This window comes from Brachyhypopomus gauderio, unplaced genomic scaffold (genome assembly GCF_052324685.1).
Source record: "Brachyhypopomus gauderio isolate BG-103 unplaced genomic scaffold, BGAUD_0.2 sc127, whole genome shotgun sequence".
NCBI classification, from domain to species: Eukaryota; Metazoa; Chordata; class Actinopteri; order Gymnotiformes; family Hypopomidae; genus Brachyhypopomus; species Brachyhypopomus gauderio.
In genome coordinates, this window is record NW_027506948.1 from 65,287 (window position 1) to 87,042 (window position 21,756).

Sequence of the window (21,756 nt, forward strand, 5' to 3'; positions counted from 1 at the left end):
GGAGTGAGCGGGTGTGGGAGGACACCCATCAGCGGCTGAGAGAGGCGATTCGGCGATTCAAGCGGAAAGCCGACCGTCGGAGGGGAGAGACCCCATCTTAAAATGAAATGAAATGTGCCATATTTTGTCAATTGTGATTTTTACACCCCAATCGAAATTTGTCCTCCGCTTTTAACCCATCTGTGCAGTCAGAACACACACACACACTAGTGATTACTAGGGGCTGTGGATCACACGTGCCCAGAGCGGTGGGCAGCCCTAGCCCGGCGCCCAGGGAGCAGTTGGGGTTAGGTGCCTTGCTCAAGGGCACCTCAGTCATGGCCTGTCTGGGAATCGAACCCACGACCCTCCGGTCACAAATCCAGTTCCCTAACCGCCAGGCCATGACTGCCCCTATCTTATCAGGTAGGGGATAAGGTGTGGGTCTCCACCGAAGATGGACGCCTGGGCAGGAGAGGTAAACTGGGGGAGAGATATGCCGGCCCGTACGTCATCTTGAGGCGGCTTAACCCAGTTACATACCGCATCAGTCTGCCCGAAGACAGACGTGTGTCGCGTGCATTTCATGTGTCCGCTCTCAAGCCATACAGAGCAGGTGCATTGGAGGAGGCCTCGACGTCACGGCCGCCCTCGCCGCTGCAGTTGTCGGACGGACCTGCGTACCTCGTGGAGAGGTTACTGGACTCGAGGCGCAGAAGAGGTGGCTTACAGTACCTGGTGGACTGGGTCGGATACGGACCGGAGGAGCGCTCCTGGATACCGGCCTCTCAAGTGGTAGGCCCCTCCCTTATCGCCGACTTCCACAGGGAACATCCAGACCGGCCAGCTCCGCGGCGACGGGGAAGACCGCGTGGGAGTCGACGGGAGGGGTCCTTGGGGGAGGGCTCTGTCACGGTGAGGGGGCCGGGTCGCCACCAGAGGGCGCGCAACCCGGCCAGCAGCCGATCCCAGCACACACCCCCGCGCACGCAGCCACTCCCACAGTCGCAATCACCATCATACTGAGCACCTGTTTCTTGTTTACTTTGCACTTCTTAAGCCCGCAGGTCGTCTGGTCCAGTGCTGCACATTGCCACTACACGAGCGTCTCTGGTTGACAGCACGTCCCTACCGTGTGTGTACGAGCGTCACCTTGCATCAACTGTGTATGCGCTACGAGCTTTACCTTGCATCTACAGTGTATGCGCTACGAGCTTTACCTTGCATCTACAGTGTATGCGCTACGAGCTTTACCTTGCATCTGCAGTATATGCGCTACGAGCTTTACCGTGCATTGCGTACTACGAGTATTACTGGTTGCCATGGATAATAAACCACCTTCTGTTCAACCCACGTCTCCGGCTGCCTCTGTCCCGACGCCCCCGGCGTCACAGGCAGTAAACACCATGATTATTATACATACACAATCTTTAGTTTGTTGCTTATTAAGACATTCTATAAATAAATGTTTAGACTCATGTTTATCATCATTTTGAAAAATGTGAAACAATTAAGTATATAAAAAAATGTGAAGTACAAAAACAATGAAATACATGTTTGAGTTCAAACATGGTTATTAGTCAATATTGAAGAAGGGTAAAGTATCTCCAAACCAGTTGAGAAGATGTAATGGAGGAGAAGGAACGTTTAATCAGGGAGGTCCAGTAATCACCAGTGTTGGGAACGTTACTTTAAAAAAGTAATTAGTTATAGTTACTCACTACTTGTTCAAAAAAGTAACTGAGTTAGTAACTGAATTACTCTATAATAAAAGTAACTCGTTACCAGGGAAAGTAACTATTTGCATTACAGTAAAAAAAAAAGTTATATGCCAATGAATAAGGATTTTTTGAAAAAGCAGTTTTCACAGTCAGTTGAAATGAGTAGATCAGAAAGGTGTTTAACTTTTGATATTTATTGCACATCAACAGACCAGTGCAGGATAAAATCCTTTAAAATCCCAAATCTTTGGGAAAAAAAAGAAGCAAAAGTAAACAGTTACACTATATACAGTACAGTGCATTTACATCTATCAAATTAAATTAAATTCTCTCAACCTGAGACAACTGGTTTGTTCACAAAAGAAGTAAACTTAACAATTAAACCTCTATACTTATTTAAATAAATCAAATACCCAGTCTGGTAGACATTCAGGAACTTCAAGTATTTTCTAAAATAATGTTTATATCGCCACCTGGAAAATGATAATTTTTCTTCGGCTTGCTCCTGACTCGCCATTTCTGCCTCTTCTCCGTTTGTGTCGTGTGCTTCGGCGTGCATGTAAAAACACTGGCTCTGATTGGCTATCATAACGCTGCCTTAGCCAATCGCTTACTGACTTGTTAAGTTAAACAGGTGTTACACCGAGAACCGTGATCTGTCGAGATCTGTTTCTCCTCACTAGCCTGGACAGCGGTCCGCTCGCATTACTGTTAGTATATCAATATATAGTAACGCACCACTTTTAATGACCAGTAACGTCAACGGCGTTGTAACGACAGGAAAAGTAATTAATTATATTATCCCGTTACTGACAAAATGACGCCGTTACCTAACGCCGTTATTTTTAACGGCGTTATTCGCAAGACTGGTAATCACAGCACATAAACACAGCAGAGGTTGGAAACCAGGCAGACAAATGAAATGAAGGATAAACGTATATATATGGAAGATAACTTATATATAAGTTGAACATTCATTCATTCATTCATTCATAAATTCATAAACAAAACACCAAAGAAGTTCTTCAGAAACCAGGAAATGGAAGAGCGTCACAGTTCACCCATGACCTCCACGTCCATCCTCACACAGCTGGTCAGCGAAGTCAGATAGCCGGAGCTCTCAGGACAGGAGGTCATCAAAGATGACCAGTGGGGTCAGTGTGATCCCAGTGTGTCCTCATGTCCAGCACACTTTCCACTCAGTCTGTCAGGCAGTGGAGGACTTTGGTTCTTCTCTTTCTATGCTCCCTCTTCTTTCTTTCTTTCTTTCTTTCTTTCTTTCTTTCTCCCATTCCTCTCAAGCTGAACATTACTGTTTTTCTCAGCACCTTTTCTCTGATTCCTTCAGCTTTTCGTCCTTCTGTCTCTTCTTTGTCTTCATGCTTTTCTCCCTTTTTATTTCATTGTTCCTCCTTGAACTCTTCCACCAGTTCTGTATTCATGCTCCCACACAGGTCCTTTTCTCCTCTCTCACTTTCTCTTTTCTTCTTCTCTCACTTTCTCTCACTTTCTGTCCTTTTCCACTCCACCTCTTTTCTTACAGCTTCTTATCTTTCCTTTGCCATCGTTCTATCCAATTCTCTAATTTTTTGTTCCATCTCAGTCCATCTCTCTGCTCCTCTCAAGTTCGTACTGCAACCTTTCTCTTTCATTCTTCTCCCAGGTCAGGTCCACCTTTCTCTCTTCCTCTGTTCTCCTAAGTGAGAGTGATCATTCTCTTTCTGTTGTGGAGTGTATCTTCCTCTCAGTGTGACACTGCAGACCTCTCCATCATCATTGTTTGCAAATAGTGTCATTTCATTTCAATGGTGTCTAAGGACCTCCTGGTGTTTTCAAATCCTTCCTCTCTTCTCAGTACTGCACTGTCAAGCTGTAACAAACATGCACTAGTGTTAGTGTTAAGATCTGGTGTTTCTGTTCCTGATCTACTGAGGATTGGCCCCTCTTGGGTTCTGTCCTACGCTGCTGACTGTTCAGACTGTGTCTGCCACTCTCTTACACACTCCTGCCTCAACACCTTCTAAAATACACAATTAAAACATGTAACATCATCACCTATAAACACAGAGGATGAGAGCCAAGGAACAGATATTGAATTAATGTCAGTTTACAAAAACTTTGACATGATAACTCTCAGTGATTTGATGACTTTGGCCTTTCTGAACTTTATCCACCAATCATAGTAACAGAGTAGAGGGATCTGGTCATGTGACTCACATTATCTTCATGTTTGATCTATTTTTCCTCTCTGCTCCTCCAGCTGCAGGAGTCTCACTGTCTCCTGTCTCACTCTCACACATAATGTCCTCCTGTCTCCACTCTCTCTCTCTTCAGGTCTCTTTTTCATATCCATCTCTCTCTCTCCATCTCTCTCTGTATGGAGCTGTTCCTCCACTCTCTGCTCTATTGGTTTCTGCCCTTATAACACAGTGTGATCAATCTGTGATGTTACTCCAGTGCTGGTCCAGTATCAGGAGTTTAGATTTTAATGACATGACAACATGTGTTTAATGTAATTTAATATTTTCATATTTAAAATATGCTGAAATGAGATCTGATTAATATTTTGATCTACCGAGTTTAGTCGTTCTTGTATGACCATTGAACACATCCTAACAGTGATCTGTTCTACAGCTGCAGTTCTCTACACTCTGACAAGACAGAGTCAGCTGAGGGTCGCTTGATTCACTTAGTAGTAATGAACTGTCGCCATCTGGTGGAGAAATCACATGTTTTTAATCTTATTAACTTTTACAAAAGCTCCTCCTCCTTGTAAACACCTGCCTGTTTGAGGAAGTAAATCTGGGAATAACACACTAGTCTTTATTAATTCTGCGTTCAGGTGAGTTATAAATATTATGAGAACCTCTTAAATCTGGTATTTACTTCTTTCTGCCTTATTTCTGAAAGGAGTCTAAACTCCCTCAGCTGGATAAAGGACTACAGTGACTGATTCTCTTCTGTGCTACTGTGTTTATTACAGAAGATCTAAAAGTGAAAGTGAAGTTTGTACAGAAGGAGACATTACAGAGAAACAGCACAGCAGCTGTTGGAGGAAATGGCTGCTACAATCCCTCTGTCAGAAGAAGAGTTTTCATGTCCTGTGTGCTGTGACATCTTCAGGGATCCTGTCATACTGTCATGTACCCACAGTGTGTGTAAAACCTGTCTGCAGCAGTTCTGGGAAACCAAGGGATCTCAAGAATGTCCAGTTTGTAGGAGAAGATCTTCTAAATCTGATCCTCCCCTTAATCGTGCACTAAAGAACCTGTGTGAGTCTTTTCTAGTGAGCAAGAGTCAGAGATCTTCAGCTGGGTCTGAGGTTCTCTGCAGTCTGCACAATGAGAAACTCAAAGTCTTCTGTCTGGAGGATGAACAGCCTGTGTGTGTGGTGTGTCAGATTTCAAAGGCACATAAAACTCACAACTGCTGTGTCAGATTTCAAAGGCACATAAAACTCACAACTGCTGTCCAGTAGAGGAAGCTGTGTGTGACTTTAAGGTATGAAATGTACAATAATGTTTTAACTGTAATGTTTTTCCAATTTTTACAATTATCTTGAAATATATGTTAGACAGTCTAAATTAAATTTGTCAGATGATGACATTTCAGACAACTAAATCAGACCTTCATTTACAGTGAAAAAGAATATAATTATTATAATTATATATATATATAACATTGATTTACGACCTGCTACAATATATCAAACATCTCCACTTGATAGTAAAAGGATGAAAAGGAATCATAGTAATCATGCCATTGTGTTCAGTCATTATAATCTCTGTAATCTCCAGCACATCTATACAGATACAGTGATGAGTCCTGTAAGACTCACACTGTCCTCTACTAAACTCGTATTTTACAGGACAAACTCAAGACCTCACTGGAGTCTCTACAGCAGCATCTGAAGGTCTTAGAGGAAGATAAACAAGACTGTGAGAAAACAGCAGCACACATTAAGGTGAAAGGTCACACTGAGTTCTGAATGGTGCTGTGATCACTGTCCACGTACACCATAATGAAACACACACATTTGGACAGTTTATATTTCCTCATCATCTCCCATTCCAGTATCAGGCCCAGCACACAGAGAGGCAGATAAAGGAGGAGTTTGAGAAGATCCACCAGTTTCTAAGATATGAAGAAGCAGCAAGAATAGCTGCACTGAAGGAGGAAGAGGAGCAGAAGAGTCACATGATGAGGAGGAAGATTGAGGAGATGAGTGGAGAAATAGCATCTCTTTCAGATCAAATCAGAAACACAGAGAAGGAGATGGAAGCTGAGAACATCCCGTTCTTACTAGTAAGAATCACTCAGTCTGTATTTTTCTCCCCCTCTCTCTCTCTCTCTCTCTCTCTCTCTCTCTCTCTCTCTCTCTCTCTCTCTCTCTCTCTCTCACACACACACACACACACACACACACACACACACACACACACACACTAAAACAATTGTCAAAACATTACTTATGCATTTGTGTGTGTGTGTGTGTGTGTGTGTGTGTGTGTGTGTGTGTGTGTGTAAGGGTCTTTAGACACATTGATGTTATTATTAGGGGTGGGCATAGATTAATTTTTTTAATCTAGATTAATCTCACTGAAATCTTGAAATTAATCTAGATTAGTCTATATTAAAATGGCTCATATGCGTGCTACCCAAGTAATGACTAAAAGTCAGTTTTTGAGATAGGGTTTCTTAATACAGGGGGTGCATTAGACCAGGGGCTCATTTCCTGTTTCCAAAATGCATCACTGCTTGAGGAAGCTGTTCTACTTTGATATTTGAAGAAAAACATGTTCAATAAAATGTAGGCTACTCGTGTTCAACGGTTTATTCAGTTAAACATGAATTTGTAAGCCTACATACTGTACATTAAAAGGGGTTGATAACATGTTTATTCAGCTAAACATGATATTTGAAATGTAAGCCAACATTTAGTACATTTAACCTCATGGACGTAATTTGGGGGGGACTTTTTCAAAAGCCGGTTTTGGTCCAAATAGCGACGAATCTAGCGCTAGGACCATGCAGAAAACGACCGCTCCGAGCTCCGCTCCGGTAACACTTTACGTTCCTAAAAATGAATTTTCCATGAAGCAAACCTGGCAACTTCATGGCTGCATCCATGTAAGCACACGTACGATTTGTAATTCACAGGTTTGAAAACTCGTTCTCGCCCCTACTGTGCAATCTGGTTAGGAATACAGCCGAGCTAAACTATCAAGTTGAAAGTCATCATAGTTTGCTTACCCATTTTGACCCAGTTCCAACCCAACTTTAAGAATAGATTAACGGCGATGATTTTTATATCGCCCGATAAGATTATCAAATTAACGAACGCCGTTAACGCCGTTAAAGGCCCACCACTAGTTATTATCATATAAGGAAGATGCATGTTTGACTCTCATATAAACAAAATGACAAAAATTTGATTTCACTTTCTGTGTTTGTCCCTCTGTTTCCTTCTCAGAACGTGTCGTCCACATTGAAACAGTAAGTGATTATTATTTCTGTTTGATCTCCATATTGTGTTACACATTGTGTTTGTGAAATTATTCTGATACATTCAGATCTTCACTATGTGGTCTCCGTTATTTCAGAAACATGATATATGAAGACGGTATTTAAGAAAATAAAAATACATTGATACTGATTATGTAAATAAGTGGTTAGATACACTGATATGTTTAATGAAAGATAATAAAACAGCTTTATGTAGGATGAGACACTGGAATCCTTGCTTCACAGAAAGTCCCTTTAATTACAAACATAGATTGCGCAATAGTGCACGAGGAACACTTAAACCTTCATACTGAAACGTGTAGACTATAGACAACGACGAGCACAGAACACTGCGTGAGCGCACATTAAATAGACAAACCATATTAGCCCCATGTGATTACGAGACGAGTCACAGGTGAGACGGATATTCACACGACATAACCATCACCACGTAGTTCCACAGACGCAGACGGGGCACGTGGACAACGTTAACACACGTCCAAAAGGGAGGGGCCTGGGTCCTCAACGTGACACTTTATACATTTCCAGTGAAATATTTTTCACGTGTTAATTTAAATGTTAAATAATTTGAATATGATATATGATAAAATATTATGATAATACAGCTTTATACATTTCCAGTGTTCATCACACCCCAAAGGAACATGAGAAGGTGTCAGGAGCTCTGATCAATGTAGCAAAACATCTTTCCAATCTGAAGTTCAGAGTCTGGAAGAGAATGCAGAAGATTCTCCAGTACTGTGAGTTTTGGTGTTCTTTGATTAATTAGAGTAATTCTGTTCTCCTCACAATTAGAACCCTATAGAGAGAGAAACATTAACATTGTGTGTTTGGTACATGAACTATTCCAGTATTAAAGGCTGTATTAGTATAAACAGTGAGGGGGACGACCAGTTGACTGCTGGTCTGAGGAGAGACAGTCAGTCCATGAGGAGATCTACACCACCACTCTCCACCTCTACACACCACCCACTCTCCACCTCTACACACCACCCACTCTCCCCTCTACACCACCCACTCTCCACCTCTACACACCACCCACTCTCCACCTCTACACACCACCCACTCTCACCCTCTACACACACCCACTCTCCACCTCTACACACCACCCACTCTCCCCCTCTACACACCACCCACTCTCCACCTCTACACACCACCCACTCTCCACCTCTACACACCACCCACTCTCCCCTTCTACACACCACCCACTCTCCCCTTCTACACACCACCCACTCTCCACCTGTACACCACCCACTCTCCACCTCTACACACCACCCACTCTCCACCTCTACACACCACCCTCTCTCCACCTCTACACACCACCCACTCTCTCCACCTCTACACACCACCCACTCTCCACCTCTACACACCACCCACTCTCCACCTCTACACCACCCACTCTCCACCTCTACACACCACCCACTCCTCCACCTCTACACCACCCACTCTCCCCTCTACACCACCACCCACTCTCCACCTCTACACCCACCCACTCTCTCCCCTACACACCACCCACTCTCCCCTCTACACACCACCCACTCATCACCTCTACACACCACCCACTCATCACCTCTACACACCACCCACTCTCCACCTCTACACACCACCCACTCTCCCCTCTACACACCACCCACTCTCCACCTCTACACACCACCCACTCTCTCCACCTCTACACACCACCCACTCTCCCTCTACACACCACCCACTCTCTCCACCTCTACACACCACCCACTCTTCACCTCTACACACCACCCACTCTCCCCCTCTACACACCACCCACTCTCCCCCTCTACACACCACCCACTCTCCACCTCTACACACCACCCACTCTCTCCACCTCTACACACCACCCCCTCTCCCCTCTACACACCACCCACTCCACCTCTACACACCACCCACTCTCCCTTCTACACACCACCCACTCTCCACCTCTACACACCACCCACTCTCCACCTCTACACACCACCCTCTCTCCACCTCTACACACCACCCACTCTCCAACTCTACACACCACCCACTCTCCACCTCTACACACCACCCACTCTCCCCTCTACACACCACCCACTCTCACCTGTACACACCACCCACTCATCACCTCTACACACCACCCACTCTCCACCTCTACACACCACCCACTCTCCACCTCTACACACCCCCACTCTCTCACCTCTACACACCACCCACTCTCCACCTCTACACACCACCCACTCGCCCCTCTACACACCACCCACTCTCCACCTCTACACCACCCACTCTCTCCACCTCTACACCACCACCCACACTCCCCCGCTACACCCCCCTCACTCTCCACCTCTACACACCACCCACTCTCCACCTCTCACACCACCCCACTCTCCCCTTCTACACACCACCACTCTCCCCCTCTACACACCACCCACTCACCACCTCTACACACCACCCCACTCCACCTCTACACACCACCCACTCTCTCCACCTCTACACACCACCCACTCTCCACCTCTACACCACCCACTCCACCTCACACCACCCACTCTCCACACACACACCACCCACTCTCACCCTCGACACACCACCCCACTCCCCCTCTACACACCACCCACTCTCCCCCTCTACACACCACCCACACTCCACCTCCACCCCACCACCCCTCCACTCCACCCACCCACCACACCACTCCCACCCACACACCACCCACTCTCCACCTCTACACACCACCCCTCTCCCCCTCTACACACCACCCACTCTCCACCTCTACACACCACCCACTCTCCACCTCTACACGACCACCCACAATCCACCTCTACACACCACCCACTCATCACCTCTACACACCACCCCTCACACACCCTCTACACACCACCCACTCTCCACCTCTACACACCACCCACTCTCCACCTCTACACACCACCCCACTCTCCACCTCTACACACCACCCACTCTCCACCTCTACACCACCCACCACCCACACACCCCCCCTCCCTACACACCACCCACTCTCCCCTCTACACACCACCCACTCTCCACCTCTACACACCACCCACTCTCCCCCTCTACACACCACCCACTCTCCCCCTCTACACACCACCCACTCTCCACCTCTACACACCACCCACTCTCCACCTCTTACACACCACCCACTCTCCCCTACACTCACCCCACCCACCTCTCCACCACCCACTCACCCACCCCTCCACCTCTACACACCACCCCACTCTCCACCTCTACACCCACCCACTCTCCACCTCTACACACCACCCACTCTCCACCTCTACACCCACCCACTCTCCCCTCTACACACCACCCACTCTCCCCCTCTACAACACCACCCACTCTCCACCTCTACACCACCCACCCCACCTCCACACTCCCCCTCTACACACCACCCACTCTCCCCTCTACACACCACCCACTCTCCACCTCTACACACCACCCACTCTCCACCTCTACACACCACCCACTCTCCCCTTCTACACACCACCCACTCTCCACCTGTACACCACCCACTCTCCACCTCTACACACCACCCACTCTCCACCTCTACACACCACCCTCTCTCCACCTCTACACACCACCCACTCTCCACCTCTACACACCACCCACTCTCCACCTCTACACACCACCCTCTCTCCACCTCTACACACCACCCACTCTCCCCTCTACACACCACCCACTCATCACCTCTACACACCACCCACTCATCACCTCACACACCACCCACTCTCCACCTCTACACACCACCCACTCTCCCCTCTACACCCCACCCACTCTCCACCTCTACACACCACCCACTCTCTCCACCTCTACACACCACCCACTCTCCCCTCTACACACCACCCACTCTCTCCACCTCTACACACCACCCACTCTCCCCTCTACACACCACCCACTCTCCACCTCTACACACCACCCACTCTCTCCACCTCTACACACCACCCACTCTCCCCCTCTACACACCACCCACTCTCCCCCTCTACACACCACCCACTCTCCACCTCTACACACCACCCACTCTCCCCTTCTACACACCACCCACTCTCCACCTGTACACCACCCACTCTCCACCTCTACACACCACCCACTCTCCACCTCTACACCACCCACTCTCCACCTCTACACCACCCACTCTCCACCTCTACACCACCCACTCTCCACCTCTACACACCACCCACTCTCCACCTCTACACCACCCACTCTCCCCTCTACACACCACCCACTCTCCCCCTCTACACACCACCCACTCTCCCCCTCTACACACCACCCACTCTCCACCTCTACACACCACCCACTCTCCCCTCTACACACCACCCACTCTCCACCTCTACACACCACCCACTCTCCCCTCTACACACCACCCACTCTCCCCTCTACACACCACCCACTCTCCACCTCTACACACCACCCACTCTCCACCTCTACACACCACCCACTCTCCCCTCTACACACCACCCACTCTCCCCTCTACACACCACCCACTCTCCCCTCTACACACCACCCACTCATCACCTCTACACACCACCCACTCATCACCTCTACACACCACCCACTCATCACCTCTACACACCACCCACTCTCCACCTCTACACACCACCCACTCTCCACCTCTACACACCACCCACTCTCCCCTCTACACACCACCCACTCTCCACCTCTACACACCACCCACTCTCTCCACCTCTACACACCACCCACTCTCCCCTCTACACACCACCCACTCTCTCCACCTCTACACACCACCCACTCTCCCCTCTACATACCACCCACTCTCCACCTCTACACACCACCCACTCTCTCCACCTCTACACACCACCCACTCTCCCCCTCTACACACCACCCACTTTCCACCTCTACACACCACCCACTCTCCCCTTCTACACACCACCCACTCTCCACCTCTACACACCACCCACTCTTCACCTCTACACACCACCCACTCTCCACCTCTACACACCACCCTCTCTCCACCTCTACACACCACCCACTCTCTCCACCTCTACACACCACCCACTCTCCCCCTCTACACACCACCCACTCTCCCCCTCTACACACCACCCACTCTCCCCCTCTACACACCACCCACTCTCCACCTCTACACACCACCCACTCTCCACCTCTACACACCACCCACTCTCCACCTCTACACACCACCCACTCTCCACCTCTACACACCACCCACTCTCCCCTCTACACACCACCCACTCTCCCCTCTACACACCACCCACTCTCCACCTCTACACACCACCCACTCTCCACCTCTACACACCACCCACTCTCCACCTCTACACACCACCCACTCTCCACCTCTACACCACTCATTCTCCCCCTCTACACACCACCCACTCTCCCCTCTACACACCACCCACTCTCCCCTCTACACACCACCCACTCTCCACCTCTACACCACCCACAATCCACCTCTACACCACCCACTCTCCACCTCTACACCACCCAAGCCTCCATCCTATTAAGAGGAGTCGTAGTGTTCAGAGGAGTGTGGTTGTGAAGGTGGAGATCCTAGCAGTGCTGACAGATGGAGGTGGAGAAGGTTCTACACCCACACTGTTCCAGGAACAGGACACACCACTCCAAACACCCAGACACATCTCCACCTCCCCACAGCCCAGAGTCCAGCTGAGCCCAAGCAGACACCCCTGCTCCAGCCTCTATGGGTCGGTGCCCCCCCAGGGACCAGCAGGTTCCCTGCATGTCAGCCAGGACCCTCCCTTGTCTGTTTGTCTGTCCCTGTCGGTGTGTGTCCCTGTCACCATCTTAGTGTCTGTCCATGTCCCTGTCTGTGTCCCTGACACCATGTTTGTGTCAGTACCTGAGTTTTCCTTGGTGTTGTTGTCTCCACATCACGGTGTCTGTCTTTGTCTGTCTTTCTGTGTCACTGTTTCTGTCCTTGTTGTTGTGTGTGTCGCCCCCTGTTGTCCTGGTGAGGGTGTTGTAGTTGTGCCACGTCCAGGCATGAAAATCTGTCACCTTTCGGCGAAATTCGCTGTTTTGAAGTCGAAAAGGGTGACCTACGTGAATCGTGTAGATCCGAGGAGTTTTTTTTGGGGGGGGGGGGGGGGGGGGGGGGGGGGTCGGGGGTCGGGAGTTTATATGTATATATTTTAATTATCATATTGACTTAATAAGCAAACAGAGCACTTCCGAAATCGGCAATTCCAGCAGTTTCCGCCCAGAACCTTCATGGAGGCCAAATAGCGTTCAATCATACGAACGTTCATGTTATTCATTTACTGCTAAGCAGGACGAGAAGTAGGACCTAGTGCTACACCGCGGACAAGTCAGAAGAGCGTACATTTACCACTACATTTACCAGATTGTACATTTCCCAGTGGATTTAATTGGGTTATTAATGGTTTCAATCGTTTGCATATTTTGCGGTAAAACAAAGTTACTGCCGTTCGCTACAGCGTTGAACACTGTCAGAAAAAGCCACAAGCTCTTGTGATAAATAGGTAGATGGGCATACTAAGTTCGCGTCAACCCCGTGTAGTTAACGGCGACATAAAATGAGAAACAAGATTTTTTTTCTAGTGTGTCTGTAGTTGTAACTGGTGAATCCAGGGACGTGTGAGGATAACATTCGCGCCAGGGCTGAAAAGGTTGAAGATGAAGTTGTAAACGCTTGTCGTTTGAGTCTACCCTGTGCTTTAGCCCATGTTAGAAAATAAAAACACGTGAACCGTGGTATTTTTACACTCATTTTCGCCGTATTTATTGGTTCATTAAGACGTAATGGTTTTGACTAAGCCATCCGGAATGGCGAAAACAGCTTCTCGCATTTACGGATCTGGCTCGTATATTGAATCCACTGACAAGACAGTCAAAACATTTTTTTAATGGATTTTACTATATTTTACGGAGCCCGTAAGGTGACATCCCGCGGTCTTCTCACCTTTTTAACCCCTGACCCATTTTCATGCCTGCACGTCGGTGGACTCCTCCCTGGAGGATCTGCTCCTGGGGGGTCTGGACACTGTGGTCCTCGTCCTCTGGTCCCGTCCTTCAGTCTGGGGACAGTCCACTGGTGTTAGTCACTCTGGGAGTAGCGCCCTTTAGTGGCGGAACTGTAACAGTATCCACCCACTAATGAGGACACACACACACTTCAGTACACAGACACTAATAATACACACATGCAGTGTGACACTCAGTGTAACAGTAACACTGCACTAGTTAAGTGTCACATGTAAATAATGAATCCAAGATATATAGAAATATATTAATGAATAAAACAGACACAATTTCAAGCGTCAAGACAACAAGCACACAAGTACTGCAGGGGTGTGTGGTGAACACACAACATCACCATCACTTCCCTCATATCAACCTACTGCAGCATTTCACTCAGAGTAAAGGGCCTGCAGTCTGTAGATGTGACCTCATCACATAAACACATGAAGAACATGATGATTCATTCTGTTCTCTCTCCTCAGACCCTGTTACTCTGGACCCCAACACTGCATATCCACACCTCCACCTGTCTGATGATCTCACTACTGTAGAACGCAGACCACAGAAATCACTGCTTCCTGATAATCCAGAGAGATTTGATGTGTGTGCGTGTGTCCTGGGCTCTGAGGGCTTTAACTCAGGGACACACTGCTGGGATGTTGATGTTGGAGACAGTGAATACTGGGCACTGGGTGTAATTAGAGAGTCTGAATGGAGAAAGGGACAGAGGGTCCGGGGTTCAGTGTGGGGTCTGGTGAACCTAATGGGCACTTATCGTACACAGTGCCCAGGACAGACACGTCACATCCTCACACCTAGAGATAAAGTGCAGAGGGTCAGAGTTCAGCTGGACTGGGACAGGGGGAAAGTGACATTCACTGATCTTCTAAGCAGTTCACACCTGTACACTATAACACACACTTTTACTGACACTGTTTTCCCTTTATTCTATAATAACAGTTCCTCTCCTGTGAGGATCTTACCAGCAAAGATATCAGTAACAATGGAACAGCAAAGTTAATGTTGCCTTGAATTATTCTGCATACATGTTATAATGAACATTAGATTATACACTGTAAAAAATGATTTTTTGACTTTATAAATATAATTAAGTTTTTAAGTACTATCTAAAAGAATAATCTAGTATTGTGAGACGGACAGATAGTCGGACAGACCGACTTCCGTACTGGGCGCTGCACTCGGTGCGCTCACTCTTCCTCTCTCTACAGAGCTACGAGAACCTTCTGCTTTACAGGCATTTCTCCCAGTCACATCAGAACCAACAGAGTCACTGATACTGATACACAGTCACGCAAACATGGAGCGCTGGCTAAAACGCAAATCTCCATCATCTCAAATTGAACCCAGGGGTGTAGTGGGGGGGGGGGGGGGGCATTCGCCCCGTCAACAACTTACCCCTAACCCCCCTCACGCTCAACAACTTACACTCGCCGCGACCCCTCAATTATTTTTTTAGGACTACACCACTGATTGACCCCGACTACCCCACCTCCACCTGTATCCCCTGTTTAACCTACCCCACCTCCACCTGTATCCCCTGTGCAACCTACCCCACCTCCACCTGCTCAACAACTCTCAATGGCTGAGTTTCAGTTATCCAGACCCTCAATTTCTGTGCCAATCATGTTACCCACTGAACAAGGTAACATACTTTGCCATGTAACCATAGTGAATGTAAATGGAAGTTACTGATCTCTGATGTATAAAGAAAAAGCTAATCAAACTCATTCATTTATTTAAATCCTCCTTCCTTATTCCTCCCTCCCTAATTATTGTAGCATTTAATTAGTGGAGTCAAATTAAACACATTGAAAAGCATAACTTGTACCCAATTAATTCCTTGGAGTCTGTTCATTTCCTAAGAAACAACACACACAAACATGGGTCACAAAACCCATATCCCAAAAACTGTATCCCGTATTTTATTTTCAGTAAAACAGCCCTAATCATTTGCATTCGTGTTTCCAAGCCAGCCTGATAATGTCCTTCTCTCCCCATTCCTGGTAAGATTGCAGGAATGTGAACTTCTCCTCACTCATCATCATCTTCCTCAATGTCCTCACCAGGAACGTGTATGCCAGCCTGCACTGTAATGTTATGAAGCATAGCCCATAGCCCATACACTATTATGGCACAGCTCCGTGCTGGTGAATACAGAAGCCCCCCTGATGACTTGTGAAGGCACAGAAAACCCATTTTCCTGACCATCCCCATATGTTTTGGTCTTGCCCTCAGCTTGGATTGTTTTGGACGGAAGTATTTGATACACTAGGCCAAGTTTTTAACACCCCTCTGCCCCCGAACCCATTGACAGCTGTATTTGGAATTCCGCAAACCTCTAATATGCTCGTCTCTGAAAGACGCGTCCTGGCTTTTACCACACTGCTTGCCAGACGTACTATTCTCTTCAAATGGAAGCAATCTTCTCCACCTACTCACAACCAGTGGCTCCATGAGGTGATTCGATACATTTACCTTGAGAAAATGCGCTCTTTTAAATCTGGGGTTCTTCAATCTTTTCAGGAGACATGGGGACCCTTTTTTATCGGTTCTTTATGACCAGAACTTCCTCCCGGTATGACGTTCCAGATATTCTTAGCTATTCTCCCCATGGAGGGGAATATGAGATTTGTGTTGTATCTGCTTGTCCAATGACCTGCAGTATAGACATGTAACTGGAATTCTACCTTTTGTATTTTTTTATTTTTTTATTTTTATTTTAATTATTATTATTATTATTATTATTTTTTTTTATTTTTTTTTTTTTTGCTTATTCATTTATTTATTTTATTGTATTACTTTTCTGTTGCTGTTGTCTTTTTTGCTTGGTGGGGACGGGAGGGGGGGTTGTTTGATTCTGGGGTAGGTTCTCTTAAGGGTTAAACAGTTTTTGTCATTTATCTTCTGTAAATACCAATCTTTATTTTTTGCCAGGTGTTCTGCGGTTTTGTATATCTGTGTTGTGTTATAACCCTGAAAACTAATAAACATATGGGTACAAAAAAAGAAAACACATTTTCCAAATACCCAACGCTCGCTCCACAACACTGTGTGTTCTCCAGTGTGCCATGTTGTAGTTCTCTTCAGTCTCTGTCTGGGGGTTCAAGACAGGAGTTAGTAAATGTGAGTGGAGTGGATAACCACTGTCACCCAGCACATGTCCACCAGCAAACGCACCCTCAGTTGCCATCTGACACACTACTGAATTTGTCCAAATGAAAGAGTCACTTCAGGCCACTTGACACCATCACCACCATCACAACCACCAGCAGCACCAACACCACCATCACCACCACCAATAGTTAGGGCTCAAGAGGCTGGGGATGAGTGTGTGTGGGGATGAATGTGTGTGGGGATGAGTGTGTGTGGGGATGAATGTGTGTGGGAATGAGTGTGTGTATGGGGATGAGTGTGTGTATGGGGATGGGTGTGTGTGGGGATGAGTGTGTGTGGGGATGAGTGTGTGTATGGGGATGAGTGTATGTGGGAATGAGTGTGTGTGGGGATGAGTGTGTGTGGGGATGAATGTGCCATCCACTACACCAACAATTCCAGGAATTGTTGCAATGGCATGAAAACATATTTTGGTTTCTTGCAATGCATCCCTTGTTTGTGGAAATGTGATGTATGTTGGTGCAGGTCACAGAAGAGCTTTAGTCACAGCACACACACATTTACACACAGCAGCTTTGATTAGACTGTAGACATCACCAAGAGTGCTGCCATCCACCACTGGTATAAAAACAAAGTGCTGTCAGTAGCTGAATGGTGGGATTGAAGCAACATTTCTTCTGGTGCCTCTTGTTAACTCCTCCTGTATGAGACCAAAGAGAGCCATGATCTCCTCCCTAGGCAGGTGGTATCTGTCACACAGTACATCATCACGAAGATCAAGTTGACCCACCCTTAGACGCAGAACTGAGTTAAGATGAGCTGCCTGTTAATGATGATTACAGCGTCTTCTTTAACGATGTCTTTAGTTGAGAACCAATATTCTTTGTATAGCTGTCATGTTCACCACATAACCACCATTATCAGCATTCCTCTTGGTTACTTATGTGTAAGTAATTAATGAATGAATTTGATTTGGTTAAGAGTTAACAAGCTTAGTAGGCCAATTTGTAACCATTGCTTGGGGAACAATATATTATTTGAATTCTACAACTGTTCTACTGGAAAATTGCATATATTAATAAATACTATGTTGTACTTTAACCAATTTCAATAGTTTGTTTCATGAAAACAATTTCAATTTAGTATGTATATTTATGCGCAGTATTGAACTAAAGACCTTGGGTCTAATTTATTGGATGCAATTACATTTTCAAAAGTACATTTAACTTAATGGATTCGTGTTTGTACACACGTGTGTGCAGTTCGGAGCATTTATAAAGGGATAATTAGCAGCCTCTTTCGTTTTTCAGACAGAACTGCACTCGCTAAGAACAACTTAACGAGTTACAACAGGGCCAGACCACTTGTTTGTGAACCTACAAGTTTAAGTATGACGTGGGTTACGAAGGCTTTTGGGAAACCAGTGTAAATTTAAGAATGTTCGTAAGTACGAGGTTACAAAGTACTTTAAGAACATTACGGGAATCTCAATCCTGTTCAGTTAGAATGCAACAATGATTGTGAATCAATTTCACCTGCTGTTGTGCAAATGGAACAGACAACAGGTAGAAATGATAATTAGCAAGACCCCCCCTATATAGCAGTGGTTCTTCAGGTGGTGACCACAGACCTTTTCTCTGTGGTATGTTTTGGTCACTTTGGTATTTTGTCAGTTCTCTCACCATAGAGGTATCATGATGCGGTGTCTACAACCCACAGAAGTTGCCCAGGTAGTGCAGCTCATCCAGGATGGCACATCAATACGAGTTGTGGCAAGAAGGTTTGCTGTGTCTGTCAGCACAGTGTCTAGAGTATGGAGCAGATACCAGGAGACATGGAGGGGGCCGTAGGAGGGCAACAACCCAGCAGCAGGATCACTACCTCCTCCTTTGTGTAAGGAGGAACAGGAGGAGCACTGCCAGAGCCCTGCAAAATGACCTCCAGCAGGCCACCAATATCCATGTTTCTGCTCAAACTGTCTGAAACAGACTCCATGAGGGTGGTATGAGGGCCTGACGTCCACATGTGGGGCTTGTGCTTACAGCCCAACACCGTGCAGAGTGATTGTCATTTGCCAGAGAACACCAAGATTGGCAGATTCACCATTGGTACCCTGTGCTCTTCACAGATGAGAGCAGCTTCACACAGAGCACATGACAGAGTCTGGAGACACCGTGGAGAATGCGTTGCTGTCTGCAACACCCTCCAGCATGACCGGATTGGCAGTGGGTCAGTAATAGTGTGGCGAGGCATTTCTTTGGAGGGCCTCACAGACCTCCGTGAAAATTAAAATCATGTTCTCATAATTATGTAAATATCTACTTTAAAATGTTTCGCTGTGCTCCTATTTAATGAATAAATACCATATAAGCGGATGTTTCCCTGCTTTTTCCATTAGCTCCGTCTTTGTGTTTTTTCTCGAGTTTCTTTAAACTTTATTTATTGTCTCTAGGTGTGACGTTCGTGGGTCAGCGAAGGACGAGACACAGAATCCTTATTTTCGACTGACGTCACTTTTAATCTTTAACGTGTATTGCGCAATAGCGCACGAGTAACACTCCTCAGACACACACACAACGTGTAGACTTAGACAACGACGAGCACAGGACACTAAGCAAGCGCACATTAAATAGACAAACCACATTATCCCCACGTGATCACGAGACGATTCACAGGTGAGACTATTAATCACACGACAAAACCCTAACCACGGATATCCACTGACGCAGACAAAGCACGTAGACAACGTTGACACACGCCCAAAAGGGAGGGGCCGGGGTCCTCAACGTGACAGACGCCCCCTCCAAGGGCACTACCCGTCCCGGGGTGCCAACAGGACCGAGTGCCCCGAACCCACAACGATGGGCGTATCCGACGCGCTCAGTCCTGCGTCTGGGAGGTGACTGCCCTTGGCGAAGCGTCCGCTACGAATCGCCTAGCACACCCTCCCTGGGAAGACGGGGGAAAAGACACACCAAACGGAACATTCACAAACACACACACAGGCACGCTTACACATAGTGGCACAAGAGGGAAAAATGGGTTAGGCACACACACGGGAAGACTGACAAACACTGGAACACACACACATGACATAGGCGCCAGGCTTCGCGCCAGAAGGAGAGCGAGTAGGGGAGAGAGGTCCGGAGCTGCTGGCGCTGCGTTGGGCAATCCCCCTCCTGCCTTCGCTGCGAACCCTCCGCCGGGTGCAACGCGGCTGGAGGACGTGCCCGGTGCAGCGCGGCAGGCGGACGTGCCCGGTGCAGCTCGGCGGGCAGACGTGCCCGGTGCAGCGCGGCGGGCGGACGTGCCCGGTGCAGCGCGGCTGGTGGAAGCGCTCGGTGCAGCGCGGCTGGACTCTCCCCCCTGCTGACCATCTGACACGCCCACATCGCTCCGTGACCGCCCTCTGGAGTTGACAGCGGGCGCGTCCACCTCCATCTCGGTCGCCTCGCTGCCCCGGCTCCAACTCATGGGCTGCTCCGGGCTGCCACCCCGGGAGCAGTCCATCCTCTCTCCTCCAGAGCGATCGGAGGACGTGGTCCACCTCCCCTTCACGGTTCCCACGGAGGAGGGAAGGCTCTCTTCTTTGTCCTCCGTGTAGGAGCCTTCTTCCTCAGTGTAGAGGTCGCTGTCCGCGAACTCGGACACTCCCGAGCCCACGGACAGAGGATAGCCCTCTCGCTCCTCCTCCTCTCCGCCTTCCTCTACGGAGGGAGTGGGACCTACAGGCGGAGGGAGGTAGTCTTCTTCCTCCGACTCCTCCTCCTCCTCTTCCCCGTAGTCGACGGTAGACGCTTCGCACTCGGACGGAGGGTAATCGTCTTGCTCCTCCTCACCGTAGTCTACGGTAGACGCGTCGCATATTGAGGGGGGATAACCCTACTTGTCGTATTCCTCCAGCTCCTCCTCCTCGTAATCCTCCGCCACGAACTCGCTCTCTGGGGTGGACTCAGTAGCACCGATAACGCAGGAGCCCACCCTCAGAGGCGAGAGGGCGCGGGAAGGAGACGGGTGTCTGGCTAGCCAGCCCTTCACTGCCTCCTGGCGGAAGACCACCGCCCATTCGGGACTGGAGGTTTCTCGAGCCAACCTCAGCAGGTCGGCACACAGCGGATCCCGTTCCAGCTGTTCCGACGTCGGCATGACGTCGCCGTGCAGGGGTGAGTCCTCCCTCCCCGCAAGCCCACCCTCTGGGGGCGTCCCTGGCTCGTAGAACTCAGGGACGCTTACCCGTATGGGCGAGAGTCCCCGGGAAGGCGTGGGGTGCTTTTCTCTCCATACCCGTACCGCTTCCTTGCGGTACTCCGCCGCCAACTCGAGAATTGCGGTCTCCTGCGCCGCGCACAACATGTAGGCGCAATCGGGGTCAGCCTTCAGTTGCGCCAGAGTCGGCGTGGAGGAGGGCGATGCGCGGCGATGCCGCTTGCAGGGCTTCTTGCCCTTCTTC

At 48.1% G+C, this 21,756-nt stretch overlaps 1 protein-coding gene across 1 annotated transcript; it reads left to right on the forward strand.

The window, feature by feature from the left end:
- Positions 1–2,739: 2,739 nt before the first annotated feature.
- LOC143498960 (E3 ubiquitin-protein ligase TRIM35-like) lies at positions 2,740–21,126 on the forward strand. The gene is made up of 7 exons (XM_076993870.1): positions 2,740–2,802; positions 5,775–6,005; positions 7,174–7,196; positions 7,848–7,966; positions 14,654–15,064; positions 20,911–21,047; positions 21,091–21,126. Exons 1-7 carry the CDS (start codon positions 2,740–2,742, stop codon positions 21,124–21,126), a joined length of 1,020 nt encoding a protein of 339 aa, XP_076849985.1.
- The last annotated feature ends 630 nt before the right edge of the window (positions 21,127–21,756 follow it).

Excerpts from the sequence above, each read along its gene's own strand:
- LOC143498960 (XM_076993870.1), top strand. The coding sequence starts at position 2,740 with ATGGAAGAGCGTCACAGTTCACCCATGACCTCCACGTCCATCCTCACA. Across the intron at positions 2,803-5,774 it reads TCACACAGCTGGTCAGCGAA|TATCAGGCCCAGCACACAGA; the intron begins GTCAGATAGCCG and ends CTCCCATTCCAG. Across the intron at positions 15,065-20,910 it reads ATTCACTGATCTTCTAAGCA|GAGCCTTCTTCCTCAGTGTA; the intron begins GTTCACACCTGT and ends TCCTCCGTGTAG.